This window comes from Saccopteryx leptura, chromosome X, assembly GCF_036850995.1.
Source record: "Saccopteryx leptura isolate mSacLep1 chromosome X, mSacLep1_pri_phased_curated, whole genome shotgun sequence".
Classification (NCBI taxonomy): domain Eukaryota; kingdom Metazoa; phylum Chordata; class Mammalia; order Chiroptera; family Emballonuridae; genus Saccopteryx; species Saccopteryx leptura.
Window position 1 is genome coordinate 9723719 of NC_089516.1, and position 25313 is coordinate 9749031.

At 39.4% G+C, this 25313-nt stretch overlaps 1 protein-coding gene across 6 annotated transcripts in view; it reads right to left on the reverse strand.

The window, feature by feature from the left end:
• CTPS2 (CTP synthase 2) overlaps positions 1-25313 on the reverse strand; it is a 120899-nt gene that overhangs the window by 23942 nt on the left and 71644 nt on the right. For all 6 annotated transcript variants that reach the window (XM_066356943.1, XM_066356942.1, XM_066356941.1 and 3 more), the window contains exons 14-17: positions 22561-22657; positions 9351-9406; positions 7187-7283; positions 2252-2396 (exon numbers count right to left, since the gene is read on the reverse strand). In XM_066356943.1, the coding sequence (XP_066213040.1) occupies positions 2252-2396; positions 7187-7283; positions 9351-9406; positions 22561-22657 (395 nt within the window). The remainder of the gene's footprint in view (positions 1-2251; positions 2397-7186; positions 7284-9350; positions 9407-22560; positions 22658-25313) is intronic.

Consider the following 25313-nt stretch of genomic DNA (forward strand, 5'->3'; position numbering starts at 1 on the left):
ATTCATGGTCACTATTCTTAGTTGGAAAACCCTCTGCAAGGTGTCAAGATTAGACTAGACTATATCCATTCTCTGTCCTATCTACACTTATTACTTTAATGGGTAATAATTTTTTTTTAAAACCCTGTGTGCTAGGGAGCCAGGGAGACAGCTAAGTAAGATCCTGGCTGCTCTTAAGGAATGCACTAGTGTGTGGCTAACACATGGGAATTCTCTGACAACGGTGGAAGTCTGTTGGTTGACTGCAATTCCAATATCAGCATCAGAGTTTTGTTACAAGGTTTTTCCTCCTCTCCGAGACATACTGTGTCTTGCTCAGTAGTCACTAGCAAGCAGTCGCTTTTCTCAGGAACTACCAGTGAGTCTTACCCAGAGACCACCAGCCCCATGCAGGACCCAGCAAGCAGGCTTCCCAGCACACATGTGGGCAGGCCACACACCCAGATACCATTTGTATATTAACTGATGGTTGCAAACAACCAGATAGTTATACATAAATTATCAAGTGTGGGTTACATCTCCCAGCCATTTAACTTGTTTCACTGCGCCCCTCCTTTCACGTGTGACCACTGAAATAATGGAGACAATGAAGTGTCTGAGAAGGGTCACAGCACATATCCAACATGGGAACACACTGGAATCTCCAACCTGCTGCATAGGCCATGCAGCCTCAGAGCACAGGAAGCTCGTCTTTGCATGAAATCTCATGCAGAACCATGCTACATGAGTCAGACAAAGTGGAGCTGCCTGGCTGAAGCAGGGAAGAGCCTGGAGCCACTCAGCCTGCTCCTCACAGCAGGCCAGATCCAGCTCCATAGAGCACAGTGTGGAAACAAGTGCACTGGTTCAAGAGTGCAAGGAGTGATCACTAACTCAGTAAGACACCTGACATGCAAAATATATAAAGCAATTCCAATATGAACACACGGTTAAAGGAAATGCTAAGGAACTGGGCTTCTCCTAGCAGCTGATATCACAAATAAGCAGGCCTGCATAACACAAGCATACCTATATATACCATGCACCGATCCCAGCAGTTCTCAATTGCAATATTGCAAGGGTTGTTTGCTAGGATGAGGGTCAGCAATGGTAATCTTCTAAACAATTCAGTTATTATAGTACTAACCCTAGGTATGGTACTTACTTAGGTATAGTCTTATAATTCTGGCTAGTTCCTTCCACTTTTAAGTTATTGCATATAATATTCTTGGATGAGAAAAAGTAAAATATAAATTTTAATAAAAATCAATAAGGGGTTTTTTACTCAAACATGATTTTTAAAAACCATTGGACAATTCATCTGAAAGAGCAGCAAAATACCCTTTTTAAAATGTTAAATAATAATGGGAGTAGCATATATAAGGCTTGATTTACAATAATGCTGATAATGAGAAGGTTTGTCAGGGTTCAGAAATAAGAGACTAAATCATTAATGGACCAAAACAAAACTCCCTGAAACAAATCTAAATTACTCAACTTACTAACAATTGGGACAGGAGGCAGCCAGATTCCCTATCTCACACACTACACCAAATATAAAGTTCATAGAGATTATAGATTTAAACTACTATTTAAAATGGAAACCATAAAAGTGCTAGTGGGAAAAAATGGCTTATTACTTATATAATATTTTGATAAAGAAAGACTTTGCACATGACACTAAAGGCAGGCTTCATAAAAGTATAATATTTGACTATATAAGTAAAAATATATACATACATAAGAATTTCATAAAGTTCTTATTTAAAACTCAGTAAGGAAAATAAAAACTACCATTGACAACTTCAAAGAAAACAAAAACACTTTGAAAAAATATTTGCAACCTAATAAAGGATTAATGTCCTTTGTATATAAAGAGCTTAGCAATCATTAAGAGAAAGGGTATAAGAGCAAAAGGAAAAATAGGGCAAAGGATATAAATAGGCAATTCATAAAGCAAAGAGCCCATAAAATATTCACATGTATTTATTAATCAAAGAGTCAACAAAAGAAAATCCTACTTTTCACTTACCAAAATGACAAAATCTTCTAAAATAATGCCCAGTGTTAGCATAATTTGGAAAACTGGCAGGTTACTATTTGTAGATATGATTAAATCATTTTTATTAAGAGAAAGAGTCACAATTGTTAAGAAGGAAAAGACGATTCATCACTTTAAAAAGAACTCCTACAATGATATTAAATGTTATGAGAAAACTCAGGTGTTTATAACTACATCTGGAGTCACTATTAGGAGCAGTGAGCGGGTTACCTGGAGGACAGTTTGCACCCCTGTTGCAGATAGGCATTCAGGTTCCCAGTTGCTGCAAGTAATAATCCCAAGTAGGGAGGGGAAGGCTTCATCGGCCTAGAAGAAAACTCAGGATGGAATTGGACACCAACAAAATAGGGGTGATCTGAAATGAGAACAACCATGGTGAGACTGAAGCAAACACGAGAAATACTTTAAAGGTCTTATCTTTGAATAACAAACTCATTCAATGGTGAAATGATTATTTATCTTGTTATCATCATAGCCAGTTACTTTCATGGTCCATCTTCACAGTAGAATTTCAGGTTGCAAAATACATCTCCCTTAATAAAAAATCCCACATTTTTGTGTGTGAGTGTGGAAGGTGGTGTTAGAATGAGCAATGTTAAGCAAAATTATTTGAATGGCAAGATGAATTCTACTTTCCCAAAATCGGCCTGCGGTTTTGAAGGACTTTTATAAACTTACATTGAGCCTATTTCCATGGTATCCCTTCACATTTTAGATTAACTGTAGGTTATTCTTTCTCTTAGATGGCTTCATGCTATTTTCTACAAGATCTCTTTTCCAAAGGTAAGGATCCCTTAGGAATGAAGCAAGTACAACTGCTTTCCTAGTCACAGCTTTAAGTTGGGCATTAATCATAGATGACACCATGAAACTGAATTCATATTTCAGCCTAGGCCAACCTATCCCATATGATGAACAGTCTCTGTGTGATAAAAGTATGGCCTTTCCACATGTTAATGGTGGTTATGGCTCAAGGTGGCAAGAGTTCAAGATTCTTTGAATGGCAAGATGAATTCTACTTTCCCAAAATCGGCCTGCGGTTTTGAAGGACTTTTATAAACTTACATTGAGCCTATTTCCATGGTATCCCTTCACATTTTAGACTAACTGTAGGTTATTCTTTCTCTTAGATGGCTTCACGCTATTTTCTACAAGATCTCTTTTCCAAAGGTAAGGGATCCTTACCTTTGGAAAAGATCCCTTACCTTTGGAGAAGATTTCCTTCCTTATACCTGACCAGGTGGTGGCACAGTGGATAGAGCATTGATCTGGGATGTTAAGGACCCAGTTTCGAAACTCCAGGGTCACCAGTTTGAGTGAGGGCTCATCCGGCTTGATTGCAGGCTCACTGGCTTGAGCACAGGGTTACCAGTTTGAGCATGGGATCATAGACACGACCCCATGGTCATTTGCTTAAGCCCAAAGGTTGGTGGCTTGAAGCCCAAGGTCGCTGGCTTGAGCAAGGGGTTACTGGCTCGGTTGGAGTCCTTCTCCCCCAAGGCACGTATTAGAAACCAATCAATGAACAACTAAAGTGCCACAACTATGAGTTGATGCTTCTCATATCTTACCCTTCCTGTCTGTCTGTCCCTGTCTCTTTCTCTCTCTCCCTTGCTAAAAAAAAGAAAATAATTTTCTTTCTTATACTTCTCTACATCATGTTAAGCTTTATAATAAGCATATATTATTTACGTTACAGGTGGGGGGGAGAATGAAGCTATTTTCAGATTGAGGGTTATAAGAAACCCTTATATGAGCAATTTTAGTTCTCCTAGATATAATAGGAACAGAAGAGTAGCTTTTCCTAGCTACTTTTAATAAGAATCACCTATTTTGTAATGACAAGAATTAAATGAGCAGTATTTCCAAATCTGGGTAGAAATTTTATATAATTAAAAATTCCTCTTCCAAGCACTGGCCGGGTGCTCAGTGTATAAAGCATCCTCCCGGCATGCCAAGGTCACAAGTTCAATCCCGTCAGGGCGTGTAGGAGAAGCAACCAACGAGTGCACAACTAAATGGGACAACTAAATGGAGTGGTGAGTTGATGATTCTCTCTCCCCTTTCCTCTCCTTTTCTCTCTTAAATCAATGAAGAACATTTTTAAAAAATTCTTCTTCCAATTGGAATTCTCAAAAACTGCATTTTTCCCATTTTAGGAAGAAATTTCTAATTAGATATTGGATAACAATTAAATTTCATAATTACTATGGTACAAGAGCATGGTCAGTGTGCTGTATTCCTTACTTTAAAAATCATTTAAATTGATATATATATATATATATCAAACTGAAGATGATAAAACAAGTTTAAAGTAAATACAACTTTAAGCTTTCAGAAGGTTGCTTTATCAAATGATCTAAAAATCTAGAAAATCTAGAATGGAATCCAAGATCACAAATCCCCATCACTTACCACTAAAGACCTAAAGCTACTATACAGTAGTGAGGACATGATGATTGATCAGAAATGTCCACTTTTCTAAGGTTATTTAAAGCTTTTCTCTACAAAATGGTAGCCCCTAGCCAATGGGGCCATTTAAGTTCATTCAAGTTAATTGAGCATGTTTCAATACTCAACAACTACATATGGTTAGTGACTACCATTTTGAACAGGACAGAACATTCTATCATTGCAGCAAGTTCCAGAAAACCCCAGTGTAAAAATTCTCTATATCATATCTAGGAAGAAACTTCCTTGAATTAGAGGGACACTCAGCAATGAAACCTTGGTGAGGGGAATGCCACCTTCTCTCAGGAATGTGACCCCTCAAGAAAAGTAGAATTGAAATCATCCACACTTAGAAAAGAAACTAAGAAATTTAGCTTTAAATTTAAGATGTGGTCCTGGCCAGTTGACTCAGAGGATAGAGTATCAGTCCAGCATGCAGACATCTTGGGTTCGACTCCTAGTCAGGGCACACATGAGAAATGACCATCTGCTTCTCTTCCCCTTCTTCTCCCCCATCTCTCTCTTTTCCCCTATCGCAGCCAGTGGCTTGACTGGTTCAAGCATTGGCCCTGGGTGCTGAAGATAGCTCATTTGATTCAGGCATCGGCCTCAGATGGGGGTTGCCAGGTGGATCTTGGTCGGGACGCATGTGGGAGTCTGTCTATCTCCCCTCCTCTTACTTAAAAAAAAATTTAAGATGCGATGAATCTTACAGCACAGCACCTAGCAATGTCTTTGAAAGAAGCAGACAGTAATTGTGTTTTTGTACCACTACAGACAGAAACTGAGCAATGCATCAAGTCATAGTCAGGGACAGAATAATTAAATGAATGGATCATTGCTCTCAATCACTTATCCAAAAAATCTCTATGCCAATGTGAGGAAAGAGACTATAAAGTTCTTATTTTGTTGATGTTCTATCAGTCAAAGTATCTTTTTTTAATTTAAAAAAATTTTTCATTGATTTGAGAGAGAAAACGAGCAAGAGAGAGGAAGAGGGAGGAAAAGGAGAAAGAAAAAGAGAGAAGCATCAACTTATTCCACTTAGTAGTTCCCTTTAGTTGTCCCATTAGTTGTGTACTCATTGATTGGTTCCCATATGTGCCCTGACCAGGGATCGAACCCATGACCTAGGCACTTCAAGATGATGTTCCATCCACTGACCCACCCGACCAGGGCCAAAGTATCTTTTAAATAATGCTCTTAATTGCTTTGAACCAAATTTTGACATTGTACTAATCTCAAGCTTTGTTTTTGCTTTTTGTTTTTTTTGAATTGCTTTCATAATGCAAAAATTCATGGCTATATTTCTAAGGGGTAGCTATGGTCGAAATTTTCTGGGGAATTTTCTTTAATAAAATGAATTCCCTATGGTTAGCTTTTTAAAATTGCAAGGTTTTACAGTGGCTCTCATTTCTTTTGCAAGCCACATGAAGTTTGAAAGTGTCAGTGAGAATCTAAACCTTGTGATGAAAGAGGCTTCTAATATTTGCTGAAAATAATGAGAAACGGGAATTAACAGAGAATAAGTACTTGAACCAAGTAAGTAAACAAACAAGCTGCTTAAGAAAACCTCTCACATACATGCAAGTGGTCCGCACTATACAAATTCTAAATGATAGGCATTTCCATCAGAAAGATTAAAGGAAATAAATTCTCATATTCTATAATTCAAAACTTTACCATGGATTGATCATCTTAAATAGATTGTCCAATGAAAAGGAAAGAACAATGAAATCCCACAGGGGTGGTGGCAAGAGGCAATGACCTGGTTGGGCTCCAGCTCAGCCAGGTACTAGCTGAATGGCCCTGGGCAGTTTACTTAACTTCTTTGTACACTGGGTCTCTTTCTCTGTAAGGTGGGACTAACATCATCTGCCTTGGCCCACCACCAAAGTCTGCCAATCCCTGGGCTAGAATGTCAAGAAAAATAGCTAGGACCAGCTATAATCCTGGGCTTACTTTTCATTTGTGGCTTTGAATGAGAACACTGTCCTCTGTGTTGTCAATAACATATGTGTGGTTTGTGCTTATGTTCCTGAAGGGTGCCCCATCCCAGTCACAACTTCTTCAGTGATCTTCCTCAACAAAAGTCCAATTCCTTTGTGCTGTGTTTGGTCTCACTAAGAACTCTGAGTGCAGAGACTGGCCCAGGCTTGACCATGGAGCATGAGCAATAGGGAAAGGCAGATGCCATGTGGAATGAGAGGCCAGTTCCCATACACAACAGACGTCAACACCAGTCACCAATAGTGAGATGGCACTGGGTCATTCTCCCTCAAAGGAGAGAGAAAGCAGAGTGTTACTCAACAGTCAGTTGCCTGCCTTTCCCGAGTGCTTAACCTAAAGGCTGGCAACAAGGGAAGGGGGCAGGGATGGTAAGGGAGCATACTACTGACAGAACTGGGAAAATAAGACATCATGTTGTGGTAGGGTCACACTAATGGGCTCAAAATGATTAGGATTACAAGCAGCCTGTTTCCTTAATATTTAGCACATTTTATTTATATTTAGTTGCACATTTATTTCAAAGGAAAAAGGAAAAGAAAGAGACCACACAAAATGGGTCTCAAGTCACAGCTTGAGATGTCTAAAGTCAGGAAGATAGTGTTCTCATTCCAAGCTAGGTCTACGTTCAACAAAAAGATGTTAGCTCGACATAGAAAAAGGTTAAAAAATGAAGAGCCCACTTACTTGTGAGTTCAATGATTTCCATCCTCTCCCCATCAACATCCTGACCTACAAAATTTAAGTCACTCTGCTCAAATTGGTTGATCAAGCTAGGGTTCACCTGGAAAAAACAAAAAATTAAATGTCTTTGGGCAGCAGAGCAATACAGATATATCATCAGCTTATAAAAAGGTACTCCATCAACTGGATGAGTTTTCCATTTCAGTGATGCTCTAATAGTTAATTTTTATATTCAAGCCCCAAAGCCTATTTTTAAAGTTGTGATGAATCTGCAAAATAGTCCAGTCACAGCTTAAATTTGGGAGGCCCACCTTCTCTCACCCAAAGATGAGATTCAGAAAGTAGGACTGTGTGTGACATAGACATTTTGACTTGGGACCTTGAGACCAGCTATTTATAGCCATCCTGATACTGGCTTCTTGCCTTGAGTTATGTGTAAAATTAACTGTCTCTCCCTAAGTCACAAATCTGCTTGAGGATTGAAACTACCTTATTTACCTTGTGACTAACCCCAATGCTTTCATTACATATAGTTACATAAAAGCTCTAAAAAGAAGCTTGAGGCAAGTTTTATACTGGTTATAGAAGACAACTTGATTACCTGGGTGGGCCCTTCCCTCACTTATCTCATCACTAGCTTTTTCCAAATTTTTCAGCTTCTCTTTCAAAAAAGCACTTTCTCATCTAAAACCAAAGTGGGGTCCCACCTATCCATCCTTCTTCTCAATCTTCACTACATATGCTTTTATTTTATTTTTTAACATTAGGCTAGCCCTCACAATTTGTATTTTTTTTCCTTTTTAAAACAGCTTTATTGAGATATAATTTGCATACCTTATAATTCAACCACTGAAAGTGTACAACTCAATGGTTTTTAGTACATTCACATAGCATTCAACCATCACCACTATCACTTCAAAAATATACCCTACACTCTCTAGCCATCATCTCTCCACCTTCTAACATCAATCCAAAAATATACCCTCTACCATAGCCTTAGCAACCACTAATCTATCTTCTTTCCCTTTAGACTTAACTTATTCTGGGCACTTCGTGTTAATGGAATCACACATGTGGTCTTTTGTCACTGACTTCTTTTACTCAGCATAATGTTCTCCAAGTTCATCTATGTTGCAGCATGCACCATTTCATTTCTTTTTATTTTCAAATAATATTCCATTATATGGATATACCATATTTTATTTTTCATTCATTAATTAATGGACATTTGGGTTGTTTCTACTTTTTTGATTATTATGAATAATGCTGCACACATTTTTGTGTGGATGTAGGTTTTCATTTCTTTTGGCTAATTGCCTAGAAGTGAAATTGCTAGGTCATATGGTCACTCTATGTTCAACATTTTGAGGAACTCTTACTCTTTTCCAAAGCTGCTGCACCATTTTACATTTCCACAAGCAATGTATGAGAGTTCCAATTACTCCACATCCTCATCAACACTTGTTATTATTCATCTTTTGATTACAGCCACACTCATTCATAGTGAGTGTGAAGTCATATTTTTTTGTGGTTTTAATTTGCATTTCCCTGATGACAAATGATTTTGGACATCATTTCCTTATTGGTCATTTGTATATCTTCTTTGGAGAAATGTTTATTCAGATCCTTTGCTATTATTTATTATTAAGTTGTAAGAATTTTTTATATATACAAGTACCTTGTCTGATACTCGACTTAGTCTGTAATTATTTTTATTTGTTATTTTATTTTTGTCCTCTCCAATTAGAATGTAAGCTCCCCAACAAGAGGAAGACCATGTGTGTCTTTTTCCCTTTCATCTCCAGTGCATATCAAATGCAAAATAAGTATGAAGGAATGAATGGCCATACTATTACGTACATAGTAGTTCTTACAACTTCTAGCCACCACTTAGGCAAAGCAGATCAATAGTTTTTGTCCCACCAGTTGGGCCAGTTCTTAATGGAAATAAGACCAAAAATGGTGTCAATCAGAAAATTATTTTCTACTGTTGGTAGCCTACTCAGCACCAATTCCCACCACTCTTACCTCAACAGAACCCTGGGCTTGTTCTGGTACCTGCTCTGCCCCTACATGGCCCCCAATTATTTTCCAGAGGCTCGTTTGTAATCACTGGGGTTTCTTGCACCAAGCACCTATATTCCACAGTAATTCATTGTAAGTATACCTCATATCGATGTCTGTGTCTTTCTTCTATAAAAGGAACATCACCATAAAGTTTCCCTGTAATGATACAAGAGCAGAATTAATATTGTCATAATCATCTTTGAAACCATACCTATGGCATATGTGTTGGGGAAGCCTCTTTGATCTCTATCAAAGGCCTAGAAATGAACTAGACCCCAGATAGTAATCCATACTTTCTTCTCTTATAATATAAGACAGCAATAGCTTCTTTGAAACCCTGAACAATTCTCAAATAAGCCATCACATTGCATAAAGGGAAGCCTGCCATTATGCCAGCCCCCCATAGACTCCAGTAGATTGCCCTCCTCTTATACACTTACCTACAGGACTGAGACACCAAGTGACATCCATGCCATCGTTTCTGTTCAGACTCATAATGGGGTTTATTTTACAAAAGAAGAAAATGAAACGAAAGGAAGAGAAATGAAACCAAAAAACTTGTCCAAAGCCCTGCTCTGCTGGCAGCACATGGCAGCCCTGCACCCAGGCCTCCTCCCACATGGCCCAATGCTTTCTCCACGACACACTTTCACACAGTACTAGCCACATTGCTTTGCACCCCATCTTCAAAATATGCCTGTCCTTTGACTCTAAAATTTGACCTTTAAGAATTTACTCCAGAAAATAGAAATGAAGACAGAGATTTAACCAAGAACATGTGCACTGCTGTGTTATTCAACAGAGAACAATGGGAAACAAGCTGAGCATCAGGAACAGAGAACTGCCGGATTAAATTAGCACATCTACACCAAGGTTCTTTCTTTCTTTCTTTCTTTCTTTCTTTCTTTCTTTCTTTCTTTCTTTCTTTCTTTCTTTCTTTATTTATTTATTTATTTGAGAGAGACAGACAGATAGGAAGTTTCGGAGAGAGATGAGAAGCATCAATTCTTCGCTGTGGTTCCTTAGTTGTTCAGTGACTGCTTTCTCATACGTGCCTTGACCGGGGTAGGCTACAGCAGACAGAGTGACCCCTTGTTCAAGCCAGTGACCTTGGGCTCAAGCCAGTGACCATGGGGTCATTTTTATGATCCCACGCTCAAACTGGCAACCTCAGTGTTTCAAACCTGGGTCCTCTGCATCCCAGCCTGACGCTCTATTCACTGCGCCAACACCTAGTCAGGCTATACCAAGGTTTTTAATCAAGAGTGTGTGGCTAAAAGTCACATGTGGGGCTTTTTAAATGTGCCTCTGTCACTGTGAGTGCTGCCCAGGGCAGCATCTTGGGCATAACCTATTTGGCAATGGGCACAGCAATCAGCACGATGGCCAGTGAGCACAGTGTCAGGTGGATAGGAGTGGGAGCTGTCACCAGACACCTCCCAGGGACAGGTTGCACTAGAGCAGGTGGAAAAGCAGGATGGCCCAAGTGCCACAAAAGTTACCGCACTGGAACAGCTGGAGGGGCCAATGACGACTTCCTCCACCAGCCCTCATGGTACAGACCCCAGGCACACAGCCAAGAGATGAGAGGACCTGTCAGCAGTGCTGGGACATGTCATCGAATGCCAACAGAACTAGAAACAGTGTTCAGTTCAATAGTCAGGGGATCATCAGACTCTTCCAGATGTCATTAAGCTGTGGAACAGGATGTTTCAACCAAGAGAGACCAAATGCCTGCTGTCTGGTTTGAGATTTTGACTAGGATGAAGAAAATGCTAATTGGTTGTATTCTCATATGAATCAGTATGATTAATTATATACTAAGACTGAAATTCTATTTGCAATTTTGTCCATATCGACTGAGCTCCCTGGTGATGGTGTGAATAGCAGTGAGTATTCAGGTATGCATTTTAGAAAAGTAAAATAAAAGAGGAACAGTGGGGGCAGGGAGCTCCTTTGAGAGAACTCTAACATGCCACAAAGAGAAGAGTCCTTCGAGACAGAGCCTTGGTATGCAAACTATCAGTTCATAAAAATTAAAGAAAACTGGAAAATAATAGCACAGTAATACCCAGCTGGAAAATGGAAGCATATCTATCATCATGAAGTTATAGGAAAAAGCAGCTGAAAGATTTGGACCTAACTTTGAGAGGATTCTGACTCCTTTAGGACCTCTGACTTTGTCATTGACCTTTTCCTCCTATAATCCCAAGTCTCTGCTCTGCTTCCTTCATTACAAGAGATGACTTAGCAAATTTAATAACAAAGCCTGCCAATATTAACAAAGATGGTGAGGAAAATGGCAAAATCTACAAATTTAAGGTACTATAAGGAATTATATTTCAAGTCTTTGGGACTAGCAGGATATCATGTGAATTGTGAAACTGTATGGCCTACGCCTGCTGCCTGGCTTAAAGCAAACTTTCTGTTTGCTAAGGTATCTCAGGTGATAGGAAGAAGGGAAAAGTATAGTGGCTCTGGAGTCAGACTCCCTGGCTTTCAATTCCACTACACCATTTAATGGATATGTGGCTTGGGAAAATTACCTCACCTCTCTGCCTCAGCTTCCTCATGTGTAAAATGAGGATTATGATAGCCTCTAGTTCATAAGGCTGTTAGAAGAATTAAATAAATCAAAATATGTGACATGCTAGAACAATGAGTAAGTAAACCATGAGACTGCTATTGTTATCTCTAGATCATGAAATCCAAACAGAAGAACAGAAGCGAGAATAGAAGCTTTACAAGATAACAGAAGAGAGGGACCCGTCCCCTCATTTCTTGAGACAAGTGCATCATCCATAAACAGGTACTCAATAAATATATGTTGAATGAATGAATGAATGAATGAATGAACAAATGAAGCATGTGTGTGTGTATGAATGAGTGTGGGTGTGTACATATAACATGGTATATGATGAAACATGTTTTTAGAACTTTGGAAATGTTCTTTCTGCATTCAAAATTTATCTTGACCACTTACAAATCTATGAAGAATGAATTTACAGAATTAATACATTTTCATATCCATGAAAAAGTAAAAAATTAAAGTTTCCTTTAAAACCTTATGTTGAGCCTGCCCTGTGGTGGCACAGTGGATAGAGTGTTGATCTGGAACACTGAGGTTGCTGGTTTGAAACTCTGGGCTTGCCCAGTCACAGCACAAACAGCAAGCAGCAACGAACACCTGAAGTGAGGCAACTGTGCTTCTCATTCCCTCCCCCTCCTCTCTCTGTAAAATCAATAAATAAAATCTTTTATAAAACAGTGGTTTATAAAAATCCTTATGTTGAGAATCCTCTCAGAATGTTATCAGTTCAGTTCTACACTGTTCACAAAAATTAAGGGATCAGGGAACGTGCAGATACTCCAGTACTTTCAGCCTTTTGTATAGTGCATTTTCAACAATGAAATAAAAGTTGGTTTTGCATCTCATTTGCATAATCAAACAACATTTTTTACTTGTCGTTTGTTTTCCTGATGTTCTTATTTGATACAAAAAAATCAAATGTTTCTTTTTTTTATTGCTTCATATTCATTTTGAAATATCCCCTCATTTTTGTGAACAGTATACTTGAAAACACTTTAAAAACAAAATAAAACTAAGGATGCTCATTTCAAGGTCCCGGCACCAGGGATGCCGATGTGGATACCCTCAGGAGAGTATCCAGGCATTTGGGTTTTTACGAAGCACCAAGAGTGACTCCCATGTATTCCCGGTTAGAAACAACTGATCCACATTGTCACCAAAAGTGCTATGGAAGACAGTCAATGACAATGGAAGATGCTAGGTACTGCTGAATGGAGACAGTATCTCGATGTGCGGTGAAAAGGCTGAGGGGCCACCATATCCTTATGAGTGATTCTCTGAATGGATTTATTGAGCACACGTGCCACGTAATAATCCTAGGCACAGGGCAAATCCTCAGCAACAACACAAAGACAGTCTACTTTTCTGTCCTAGTCTTTTTGGGGACAAAATAAAATGTAACAGAGATTAACTGCACATAAACTCAATGTTTGCCTAGCAAGCGTCAGCAAAGCTTTAGAGACAGAAAACAGATACAAGTCTTAGGATCGTGAAATACTCCCAACCTAGGCAGGAAGATACCAATAATGTATACAATAGGGTTATCTAAAACAAAAACACTTTGCAAAATTACATCATCTCCTTCTCAAATTTGCTGTTGGGTAGATTCTGTCTATGCATAATATATTTTTAACCCATTAATGGCCCTGCCCACTGCCACCGTCATGTTAGTAATTCTAGCAACCAAATCTGATTTATTTCTCTGTCCTTTTCAGAGTCAAAATTTCCCCCAAAAAAGCTATGCAAGCTAAAAGGTGGAAGAAATCCAAATGCCCATGACAAATAACATAATCCCAAGAGGCTACACAGGGTACAGATACTTGGTATATCTGGCTTACATAGTGTTGGCCAATACAAGTTTTAAACTTTTAAATAAACAGGAACTGCATTATTCCATACGTAGGTGGGACATAAAAGTGAGACTAAGAGACATTGATAAGAGTGTGGTGGTTACGGGGGGAGGGGGGAGAGGGAGAGGGAAAGGGGGAGGGGGAGGGGCACAAAGAAAACTAGATAGAAGGTGACAGAGGACAATCTGACTTTGGGTGATGGGTATGCAACATAATTGAATGACAAGATAACCTGGACATGTTATCTTTGAATATATGTATCCTGATTTATTGATGTCGCCCCATTAAAAAAATAAAATTATTAAAAAATAAAAAATAAAAATAAATAAATAAACTTTTAAATAAGTTGCCTGACCAGGTGGTGGCGCAGCGGATAGAGCGTTAACCTGGGACACCGAGGACCTAGGTTTAAAATCCTGAGGTTGCCGGCTTGAGCATGGGCTCATCCAGCATGAGCAGAGTTGCCAACTTGAGTGTGGGATCACAGACATGACCCCACAGTTGCTGGCTTGAACCCATGGTTAAGACTTGAGCAAGGGGTCACTGGCTCAGCTGGAGCCCCCACCCCAGCCAAGGCACATATGAGAAAGCAATCAATGAACAACTAAGGTGCCACAACAATGAGTTGATGCTTCTCATCTCCCTCCCTTGTCTGTCTGCCTGTCTCTCTCTCTCTCACTAAGAAAAATTAAAATTTTTTAAAATTTTTTAAATTTAAATAAGTTGTCAACTTTTAAAAACCAGGAGATCTCTCATAGAACTCCCAATTTCCAAATTTTCTTGAAAATTTAGAATATTGATGATAGTAAATCTACAGTTCTTCATGCAATTATCAGCTGTTGTAGTTACTTCTTTGATGGGGCAAATGCTTGTCAATTTGCCCCAGTCCCATCCACTCCCTATTGCCTCTTTAACCCTGAGGCCCACAGTAACTATCACTGATTGTTGAGCTTAAGCTGTGGCATTTCTCATACCTGGATGTATGACATGTTTACATTCCCTACCTGGTCCTATTGGTCCAGCTGCTCAATACAAAATTGAGTCAGTGTTTGTGTCTAACCTCAAACTAAGCACATGGTTTCAAAATGGTTTTCAGAAACCAGGGGTGAGGTCTTCACTTTCTGTACCCCCTACTCTCCTCCCACAAAACACTCCTCTTAAAACCTGAAGAACCCTGTCTCAGGCCTTTCTGCACAAGAAAGCTTTCAGCTCTGGAAGCTGTTTGAGTTTTGCCATTCCCCTCTTTGATTAAGGTCCAGCCATTCAGTATAGTGAGGGGGTCAAGAAATCCGGCTCTAAAATCAGCTCAGTGACTTTCTAACAAGTGGGTTAACCTTCTTAAGATTCCCTTCTCTCATGCAAAATGAAGCTGGGTCTTGGGGTGGTTGAAAGCAATAACTGACATGATACAAATAATATCTTAATTAGTGCTTAAAAAGTACAGCCAGGCCAGCCACTATCTTTCTCCTTCAGTTATTACTTTGGGATTTTAGTTTATCATTCCTTTAATTTTCATAAAACATCTCAGTTCATTTAAGTAGCTAAACTCCTCCCCTTTCCCCTTTTATTTTTCATAATCTGCTTTTATCTCAATTTTCTAGTATGAAAATGCTAGTCCTGCCTGACCAGGCAGTGGTGCAGCGGATAGAGCATTGGACTGGGGCACAGAGGACCCAGGTTTGAAACCTCAAGGTCGATGGCTTAAGCACAAGCTCATCAGGCTTGAGCGCGGGCTCATCCGGCTTGAGCATGGGCTCACCAGCTTGAGTGTGAGGCTACTAGCTTGAGAATGGGATCATGGACATGACCCTATGGTTGCTGGCTAGAGCCCAAAGGTCACTGGCTTGAGCCCAAGGTTGCTGGCTTGAGCAAGCGGTCACTCGCTCTGCTGTAGCCCCACCCCCAGTCAAGGCACATATGAGAAAGCAGTCAATGAACACCTAAAGTGCCACAGCGAAGACCTGATGCTTCTCATCTCTCTTCCTTCTTGTCTGTCCCTATCTGTCCCTCTCTCTGTCTCTGTTGCAAAAAAAAAAAAAAGAAAGAAAAGCTAGTCCTTGCCTTTAACTCTATACTGCAGCATTACCTTCGTTTTTATTGTTTGTATCAAACCCCCTCCCACCCATTCAGTATTTTTATCCTGTTTTAACATCTCTTCTTCGCTTTTCTGTATTCTTCAGCAAGTCGATATTAGCAGGTGGGTAGTAAGGAGAGCAGAACAGAGGGACTGGAGAGAACCTATAAGACAAAGGGCCTGTCTGCTCCCCCCTCCTTGGGCTTACTCGTTCTCCCCTCCAACTGCTCTAATGGGACCCCATTCTTAATACTAGATCACTAACTGAAGTTTACCCTGAGCTCTGGGAGAATCACAGGTCAGTACAACAAAACCTTCACATTTATGATCGTAACTGCTACACTTGAATATAGTACTTTTTCTGTGCCAGGCACTGTTCTAAGGACCTGCATGTATGACTGATTTGACCCTCACAAAAACTTCATGTGGTAGGTGCTATTTTGATGTCTATTTTACAGACGTAAAAACTGAGGTGTAGCAGGTAAGGCCCCTGATGTGGCCCAGGGGCTGGGCTGTTAACCACTTCACTAGTTCCTTAGAGGGAAGTGCTCAGGACAGTGTTGGTCCAGTGAGGGGGACATAAATGCCATCTGTTGTCATGACTAAAGGAGCTATGTCTTAGATCTATGAACTCCCATATTAACAAATATACGTTAGCAAATGGTTTCCCCAGCAAAAGGCAGGACGAAAGAGGGGAGAGAGCCCCCCTGCAGTGTGGACCATCCATGGGGAGGTGGGGGGTGCTCCAGCTGGCACATTCCTGTCCTGAGGCCCCACCACACTCCTTTCGAATCTTTGTCTCAGCGCAACAAATTACTGTGGCACAGGCTTTCAGCATCCCTAAGTCCCTGGTGACCTCTTTTAAACTGTTTTGTAAATCACCTCATTAACCCAGCCAAGGCTTTCTGCAAGGCATGTTTTTTTTTCTTTAAACTTCCCAAGAATCTAATCACACCAGGAACTAGAAGCTGTTTTTCCCTATCAACGCTTTGCGAAGAGATAAGAAAGCAAAAACGATTTTTCTAGCCTGTGAAAATTCGTCTCCCCTTATCCTCATTTCTTTCAATTCTTTCAAATTTGAGATTGAACCCTCTGAATTTCCAATACCCTGAATTTTACCCAGCTCCTTAACACTGGGGCTCACTCAGTCCCTTCCTAATTGGCCTCTTGCCTCTGTTTTCTCAGAACAGAAATCGTTTCTCTTACAGTAAAGCAGAAGGAGGAGTTTAGTCAGGCCCTTCTCCTTCTTATGAGGAAATGCAAAGAAGATCCTCAAAAAGAATTAAGTCTTTTCCTAAAGCATTCAGTTTCTACCTGCCACATCCAACCAGCTTCACTGGCCTCCTGCATCTTAAACTCTGCCACATTGCCTATGGCATCACCCAGAGGTGCTCCACCTAGCTTCGTCTGCCAGTGGCATCTGCCAGCGTCAAGTTAATTCTCACTGTCCCCATGTCATCTGCCCTGAGGATGAGAGTCATCATCTTAGAACTCTAAACGGGAAATCACCAGGACCTGATCTCCAGTTGTGTATAGTGCCTTGCAGGGGGCTCTCAATTCCTTCCAGTATGTTGTGCTGTTACATCCTCCACTGGTCTGGATATATTAGAGGGCAAGTGGCACCCACTAGTTTTTAGCGATGCCCCCTCTCCAGCCCAGCACAGTGCTCAGGCACTGGCCCCTTTCCTTCTATGCCTCCCGGAGCACTTGTGGCCCCTGCGCACATTTCCACCCCTGCAGATCCCTCTGTTCCTAAAGCAAGGGCTCCCTAACCATTTGGAAGCCGATCTGGACGGCAGAGTTACAAACTGTGTATAGAATTCAGACCAGCACACATACACCAGAGTGTGCTATATTCAAACATGTCACGTGACTGGTCCAGAAAACATGTCCTTTCTGATAGGTGGCACTTTGCTTTGAAAACCACTATTGGCATGAACAAAGATCTGCTTTCATTCCAGAGCAAGTCTTGGCAACATGTCTGGGACCTGACAAAAAATTTAAGCCTGGAGCCTGCAACACTTTGGAAACACATCAAACAAGTTGTCAGCTGTCCCCTGAATGAGCTCTGAACCTTGCCTGAATTGCTTTGTACTTTATTATCTTCCCATCTCTCATGCTCAGCTGAGCCACAGGCAAAATGATAAAGTTTACTTCTGGAATCTTAAAACCCTCTCATAACAACGTTCCTCGTGGTGTTCTCCCTCCCCCCTCACCTGAGCCTGACCCTCTCTTTCTCTAGCCACACCTCCTTCTAGATTTCTCACTCTTCAAAACACCCCACTTAATGCTTCGTTGCTCTGCGCCATTTCTCCTGTCTTTTTAAAAGTCATCTAATGCCTGACCTGTGGTGGCGCAGTAGATAAAGCACTGACCTGGAATGCTGAGGTTGCCGGTTCAAAATCTTAGGTTGTCCAGGTTAAGGCACATACAACAAGCAATCAATGAACAACTAAAGTGAAGCAACTGAGTTGATACTTCTCGCTCCCCCACTTCCTCTTTCTGTAAAATCATTAAATAAAATCTTTTTTAAAAAGTCATCTAATGAGTTAATCAACCAAGTAAAGGTATCACTATAAGGAGATAAGTTCTATCATCTACGTTCCCAGCTAAAATGTAGAGGTTTTGTTTTGTTTTTTTTCCCAATTGAGGTATAACTTACATGCAATAAAATACACAGATCTAAAGAGTAAATAAAGCCTTGGCCAAGTGTAACTATTGTAAAATGTGCGTTTTGAGAGTTACGTTCTGGAGAGTGATAGTAATGGTGAACTGTGGAGCCAGGGCCATGTGTTCCAGTGGAAACTAGAAAGTATGTAAGGAGAGTGAGCCACTTCACTGTCCTCTGCTTCCTCAGATGAAAAATACTGTACAGAGGTTGGATCAAATGACTTCTGAAAGCCTCCTTGGCCTTATTCTGTCACTCAACAGGATATTTAGGCAGCAAGTGGGCAAGTGGGAAGATATCCTTGAACATTCTCCAGGAGGCTGGCAGCCTTGTATGTGCTTTATTCAACCTGTGCTTCTTCTGTTTAGACCAGAGTTCTGCAAACCATGGCAACCTTGAGGCAAAACAGGATTCCTCTGACTGTTTCTGCCCAGCCCTTGAACTAAGAATTCTTTTTACATTTTCATATGATTGAAACGAGATGAAAAGAAGAATATTTCATGATGCATGAAAATGCCATGGAATTCAAACTTCAGTGCCCATAAATAAAGGTTTATGGAACACATACAGCCTCACTCAGCATTTACATATTTACCTCTGGCTGTTTTTACACTACAAGGGCAGAGTTGAATAGTTGCAACAGAGACCATATGGCCTCAAAGCGAGAAAAATTTACTCTCTGGCCTTTTACAGAAAAATTTTACAGATGTATGGTTTGGACCACTGAGGTAATTAATAGGCTTTGGGCAGGTAGATTGCTCCCCTCTCTCATGTTTAAGTACTAATGGAGACTTGAGACGTGAGCAGCATACACACAAGTAAATTAAAGTTTCTACTTAGTAGCAATGGAAATAAATGCAAAATAAAGTAGAAAAATCATAAGTATATTAGCAAAAAGAGTAGAGAAAGCAAGAACACTACAGTATAGTTAACATCATTATGAACTAGTTGACCTTTTTCCCCAAACAATCCAGCAGAAGTATTAGTCATAAAAATGTGCACACCCTTTGACCTAGTAGTCTGACTCCAGGAAATCTATCCTAAGGAAATATCAAAAGTACATAAACTCTGTGTCAAGATGTTCCTTCCCAGCAGCCTTTTTCTAAACAACCCGAAATGTTTAACAATAGGCAATCAATCAGTAGGCTACAGTACCTTAACTCAATTAAAAATTATATGCCCAAATAATAGACATGAAGATGAGATACATGAAAAAGTCAAGCTATAATAAAAGACTATATAAAAACTAAGCATGATAGATAAAGTTAGGAAAAGACCATGAATATGCAATTAATAGTTAGGAGAAGGATCAGGGATATATAGTTTGGAAAAATATCACACATACAATCACTAGTCCTTTTATAAGAAACAGCCTTTGCAGACACACACACAGAACACAGGATGGGACTGAGTCTCTGAGGACACATTTTCTATAAATAAAACAAATATAATTAGCAGTACTTTTCTTCAAATCAATTGATACCTATAATCTCTACATCAGAAAATCAAATTCAACTCATCAAGTGGTATACATTAAATATGTACAGTTTGTTGTATGTCAATCTTTCCTCAATAAAGTGGTTAAAAAGATAAAAAATCAAACTAATAGTTTTCATAACCCTTAAGGAGCTACCAGGTGACTAAGAAGAAAAGAAGAATTGTTCTTGATGAATATAAAAATTAGAATCACTCTAATAATCCAGCCATTATGTCTATCAATATCTTTAAGCTTTGATCCTATTTCAAAGTATTCTCTTTTATTAAAAAAATTATCCCTTTACTTTCTTGTTTTTCCATTTAATCCAGAGCATTGCAATCCCTGGCCTATAACTCAAATATAAATAAAGAATGAATAGCAAAAGAAAAAGAAAGAATGAATAGCATCAAAATGCTTTGCAGCTAAACAATGTTATTGTTACAGGCAAAGTGGCTAAATGTATGTTGTTCCTACTATTCTTGTAGAATTGTGCTGACTAGGAAAAAAGTCTACAAAATAAATGGGCTGACTAGAGAAAAACAAATCCTACAAAAGAAATGTGCTGGCTTGGGGAAAAGATAAACTCTTACAAAAGAAATACACCCACTAAGAAAAAAACACTATGGTGCTATATGCTTTTACATTTTTATGACACTCAGTAGAGTCATGCACAGTGGTCCTATGCTTATCTCTTATCTCTGATGCAAGCTTTTTGGGAGAGCTGTGGAAGACCTCACACAGGTGGGAAGGCAAAACTTTATGCCTGCTGGGGACCATGGGTTCATATACTCATATACATAGTGCAAACTATGAAGAATAACTTAGAGCAGGCCTGGAAACAACCCAAATGTCAAACAACTGACGAATGGATAAACAGAATGTAATACGTCCATACAATGGAATATTATTTAGACATAGAAGAGAATGAAGTACTGATACATGCTACAATGTGGATGTACTTTGAAAATATTATGCTAAATGAAAGAAGCAAAACAAAATACCACATATCATATGGTCCCATTTATTCGAAATGTCCAGAACAGTCAACTAAAGAGACAGTAGATTAACGGTTGCTTAGGGCTGGAGGAATGGTAGTGATAGCTAAAGGGAATGGGGTTTCTTTCTGAGGTGGTAAAAATGTTCAAAAATTGACTTTTAATAGCCGCACACTCTGTCAAATCAATAAAAAACAGTAAGTTGCACACTTTTTACAGATTAATTATATAGTATATAAATTAAATCTCAATAAAGCTGTTTAAAAATATTTTTTTCCAGGCAGGCAAAAGATATTAGGCAACAAGTTTTGGTGTTGTGTTTAAAAATCATTAACTTTATTTTTATGTATCCTGTAAAGAAAAACAAATCCTAAATCAGTCTTATTTCTATCAAGATGGATAAAAATTTTAAATATACTAAACACATGCTCTTCTTTAAAAGCTTAATAAAATTATCACTGAATATTTTACAGCAGATGCAATTTTAAAACCTTATATTTCTAACTATTTTTGCTCATTTGAACAAAATTTCTAAGTATTTTAAAATATCTGATGAAAGCCAAAGAGGTGCTGCTAATAGCCACAAAGAGAAAAAATTCTTATAGTCTTAAAGAACAAAAGTCACTTCGAGAACAATGATTTCTCATGCAGACAAAGCAGGGAAATGTGTACACACACTCTGAAACTTTTCCTTTCTCAATTTCATTCTTGCTAGGAAGCTTTACATTCCTTACAAGCTATTTGTTATCCTGAAAGGAGAAACTAATATTTCCGATCTGATTCTTCTTTGGTTTAAGAAGACCTTTTTCTCAGGTTTCCTTAAAACTTCACAAGAATGATGCTGGACGCCCCAGATACTGGGGCCCCCTCCTCTGCCGACAGCCCCTTTAGCACCTTGCACAACCCCTTTCATTCCACTCTTTCCACTTGTTTTGAAGCCTGAGAGGGCAGGGCTAGCGTCTGTCCTGGTCACTACTATATACAGAATCTAGAACGGTGCATAAGGCACACAGTAAGCACTCAAGATATATTTATTAAATTAAACTAAGTGCTTTGGGGTGTGTTTCTTTTTTTACATTAAGTTATTCTCATAGAATATGTTAATCTATGGGCAAAATTCCACAGAATTTACAGTAATCTTATCAGTAGTGGAAGATCAGCAAATATCAGATCAGTAGATCAGCAATTACATCATATTTTCCTCTCTCCATGTAGAGCTACTGAGGGAACAGAGAAATAGACTTCTGAGACATAACTACCCTCATCCTCAAGAAGTTGTTAAATTAGTAGCTAGAACCAGTCAGATATGAAACAAACAGGGAGCAGGTTTCAACAAAGTAGAGAGAACAGGGGATTCAGAAGAACCGACTTGGAATCAGGGTCCTCCCAGTGAAAGGTCACATCCAGGAGGATGGGTAAATCACAAAGCAGCCTGCTGGACAGGATATCAAGGTCAAATGAGAAGGGGCATCCACGAGTATTCTACCAACCCTTCTCGGGAGAGAAATTGGGAAGCAGGAGGACCAGCCAAGTTAAAGGGAGGCAGGTGAGAGGAAGTCAGAGCACTCGAGGCAGCTGGAAGGGAAGTGGAAAGATGGAAAGGGCAAGATGAATGACATTCGATGTCTTGTAAAACAAACAATCTGAGAAACTTACTTAATATTGAATTTTCACTTTTGAAAACAGTTCTTCTTATTCCCAGTCTCATTGTTCCTCCCATATTGCCAGGGTTGTGTTCCGGCATATCAATCACCTTGGAAAACAAAACAAGTCTGGTTTTGTCATCTTGTAAAAATGTAATTTCCAAAATTTCAAGCTTTACTTCTAGAGGAATGATCATTGGGTAAGGATCTTCCCTAAACAATAAAATCTGATATTCCTTCCAATTTTCTTCTTTAAACACAGCCATGCTTTATACAGCCCTCACAGTATGTTGCTTCTCTGTGTAGACTTCTCATCTTTCATTCAAATCACTTTTAAAAAAATTTACTAGGGGTGACCTGTGGTGGCGCAATGGATAAAGTGATGACCTGGAATGCTGAGGTCACCAGTTTGAAACCCCAGGCTTGTCCGGTCAAGGCACGTATGAGAAGCAACTACAAGTTGATGCTCCCCCTGCCCCCCGCCTTTCTCTCTCTGTCTCTAAAGTCAATAAATACAATTTTTAAAAAAATGTATGAGGGGTGTCTTTATGAACTTTCTCCCATCATTACTCAACCTGTCAGTTCTGGGCAATGTTCACAACTAAAGTTCTGGACGTCTGCGTCCTCCTACTTTGGTATTAACGTCCCTCCCATAGTAACTGCCCTCTCCCACTGCTCACTTACTCCCTAAAGATTTTCCATAAGCAAATTATACCAAAAGTACTTATTTGTAGAAAACCATTAGAAGTATTCTTTTAAAAAAAATAAAATAAAAGGTAATGTCATCCATTCTGGCACATTCCAGAGGTCAGACACATAAGCACTATTTTGAATGTCCCCATCTTCCTCATCTCTCATATCCAATCTGTCAAGTCCTACAATTTTTCCTCCTCCAGAATGTTTGCATCTATAATACTTTTTTAAGTTGTTAGAACAGACTACAGTTGGGTGAGTTAACTTGTCTTAATGGAATTGTTCAGGCTTCACTCTCATAAAAACCTTTCTTTCTGAGGTATTTCCTCCATACCCTAACTGCCATATATTTCTCTGTAGGAAACCTTGGCAACTGGAATTTCCTGAGATAAAATTTTTTCAAGAACTTGTCTGATCTTATCAATGCCCCAGAAGAATTTTCCAAGCCATCTGAACCCTGTGTGCCAAGTATGCTCTAAAAGTCACGGAGGAGAAAGAGTGGAGAAAAAAAACTTGATTATACTCCCTTGCTGAATGGAGTGCTCAGTTCTGAAGTGTTCTTGGCCTTGGCATCGCTTTCCTATCTTCTTTGGTTGATTAATTATGCCTAGGTTAAGTATTACTGAAATGAGGTGACAGAGGGCATTAGCTTCCAGTTTGCAAATGCCCAGCCCCTTATGCATTTTCTAGGAAAGGGCAGATAAGACTGCACTACCTGCCACAGACTTATAAGAAAGCCTAAGATTACTCACAGCCTTAATTGTCACTTATATTTGCAACAACATGAACAATCTAGGAAGACCACAGTGACAAGCTCCCCTGGTTTCTTCTTATGAGTGTACTATGATTTTTCAGCACACTCTTACTCACTGTATTAAGTCCATCTACCCATAAAGAGTCTTTTAATATAGTTTGTTTAGTTATTGGCACATTTAATATTCAAGAAATGTTCTAATATGAACCATTGAGAATAGAGTCAAACGACTCAGGAAGTCTGACTTACTGCTTACTTGGGATGAACTCAACAAACATCTGAAGACCAGAAAATATTTCCAAAACTAAAGTGGGGCAGGGAAGAGAAAGAAAATTAAGTGTGCACAGGGGCTGTCCAAGGACATTAAATACTCCTCCAATATAGGGGAAAGTTCAGAAACTCCTGACAGAGCAATATGATAATATTATTTTAAAACATTAAGGTAAATAGCAGAAGAAACAACTGAAAAAGTTGAGGGTGGTAGAGAGGAGATGAGGATTAATAAAATTTTTTGTTAAAGACCTTTTAGAACTGTTACCTTTTTCAACTTTCAACATAGTATTATTTTAATGAAAGTACAAATTTAAGGCCCAAATAGTGAAATGTATTATTTAGGCCTTCCACTAGGTTATTAATTCACATTATCCCTGCTCTTTTCAGAAGCAATAAATACAACCTTTCCCTGAAATGATAGCACAGAAAGAAATCCTAACGTGTAACAGCCACGTAGATCCTTCTATTAAACCATGCTAGCATAGAAACCAGTAGAAAAGGCAAAGGAAATGTTAGAGAAAAGATGGGGAGGAGGTAGAAGGGGTTTTCCAACTCTAATGATGCCCTGAGTGTCAGTGAAAGGAGAAAAGTAGAGCAAGAACTGACAGGAGAGTTGCCACTCTCCCTAGCCTGGATTAAGAGGCTTCACTTAGAGATGCCCATCACAGTCAAAGAACATCTAGGCAAGGCACAAGCTGATGGAATCCAAACACTCAGGAAGGGGAAGGTCAAGAAGAACACAGTGCACTTCTGGCCAAGCCTGGCCCAAGCAGGGGCCTTGCCGAGTTATCAGGCAATCCTACACGCTCTAAAGAGACGATGTGATGGCCTTGGGGGTTATAAGCAACCTGATTGAGCAACAAAATTAAGGAAAACTTCTTTGTTCCTGGCATTCATTCCACAAAAAGCCTGAAAGACGGGAGAATAGCACTGTTTCAAAATACATTTTTTTATAATTACTGGGGTAGTAAAAGAAAAGAACCTCAAAGGTGCTTTAGTTTTAAACTCAACATTTCCAAAATTTCCTACATCTTGCATCTAAGAAA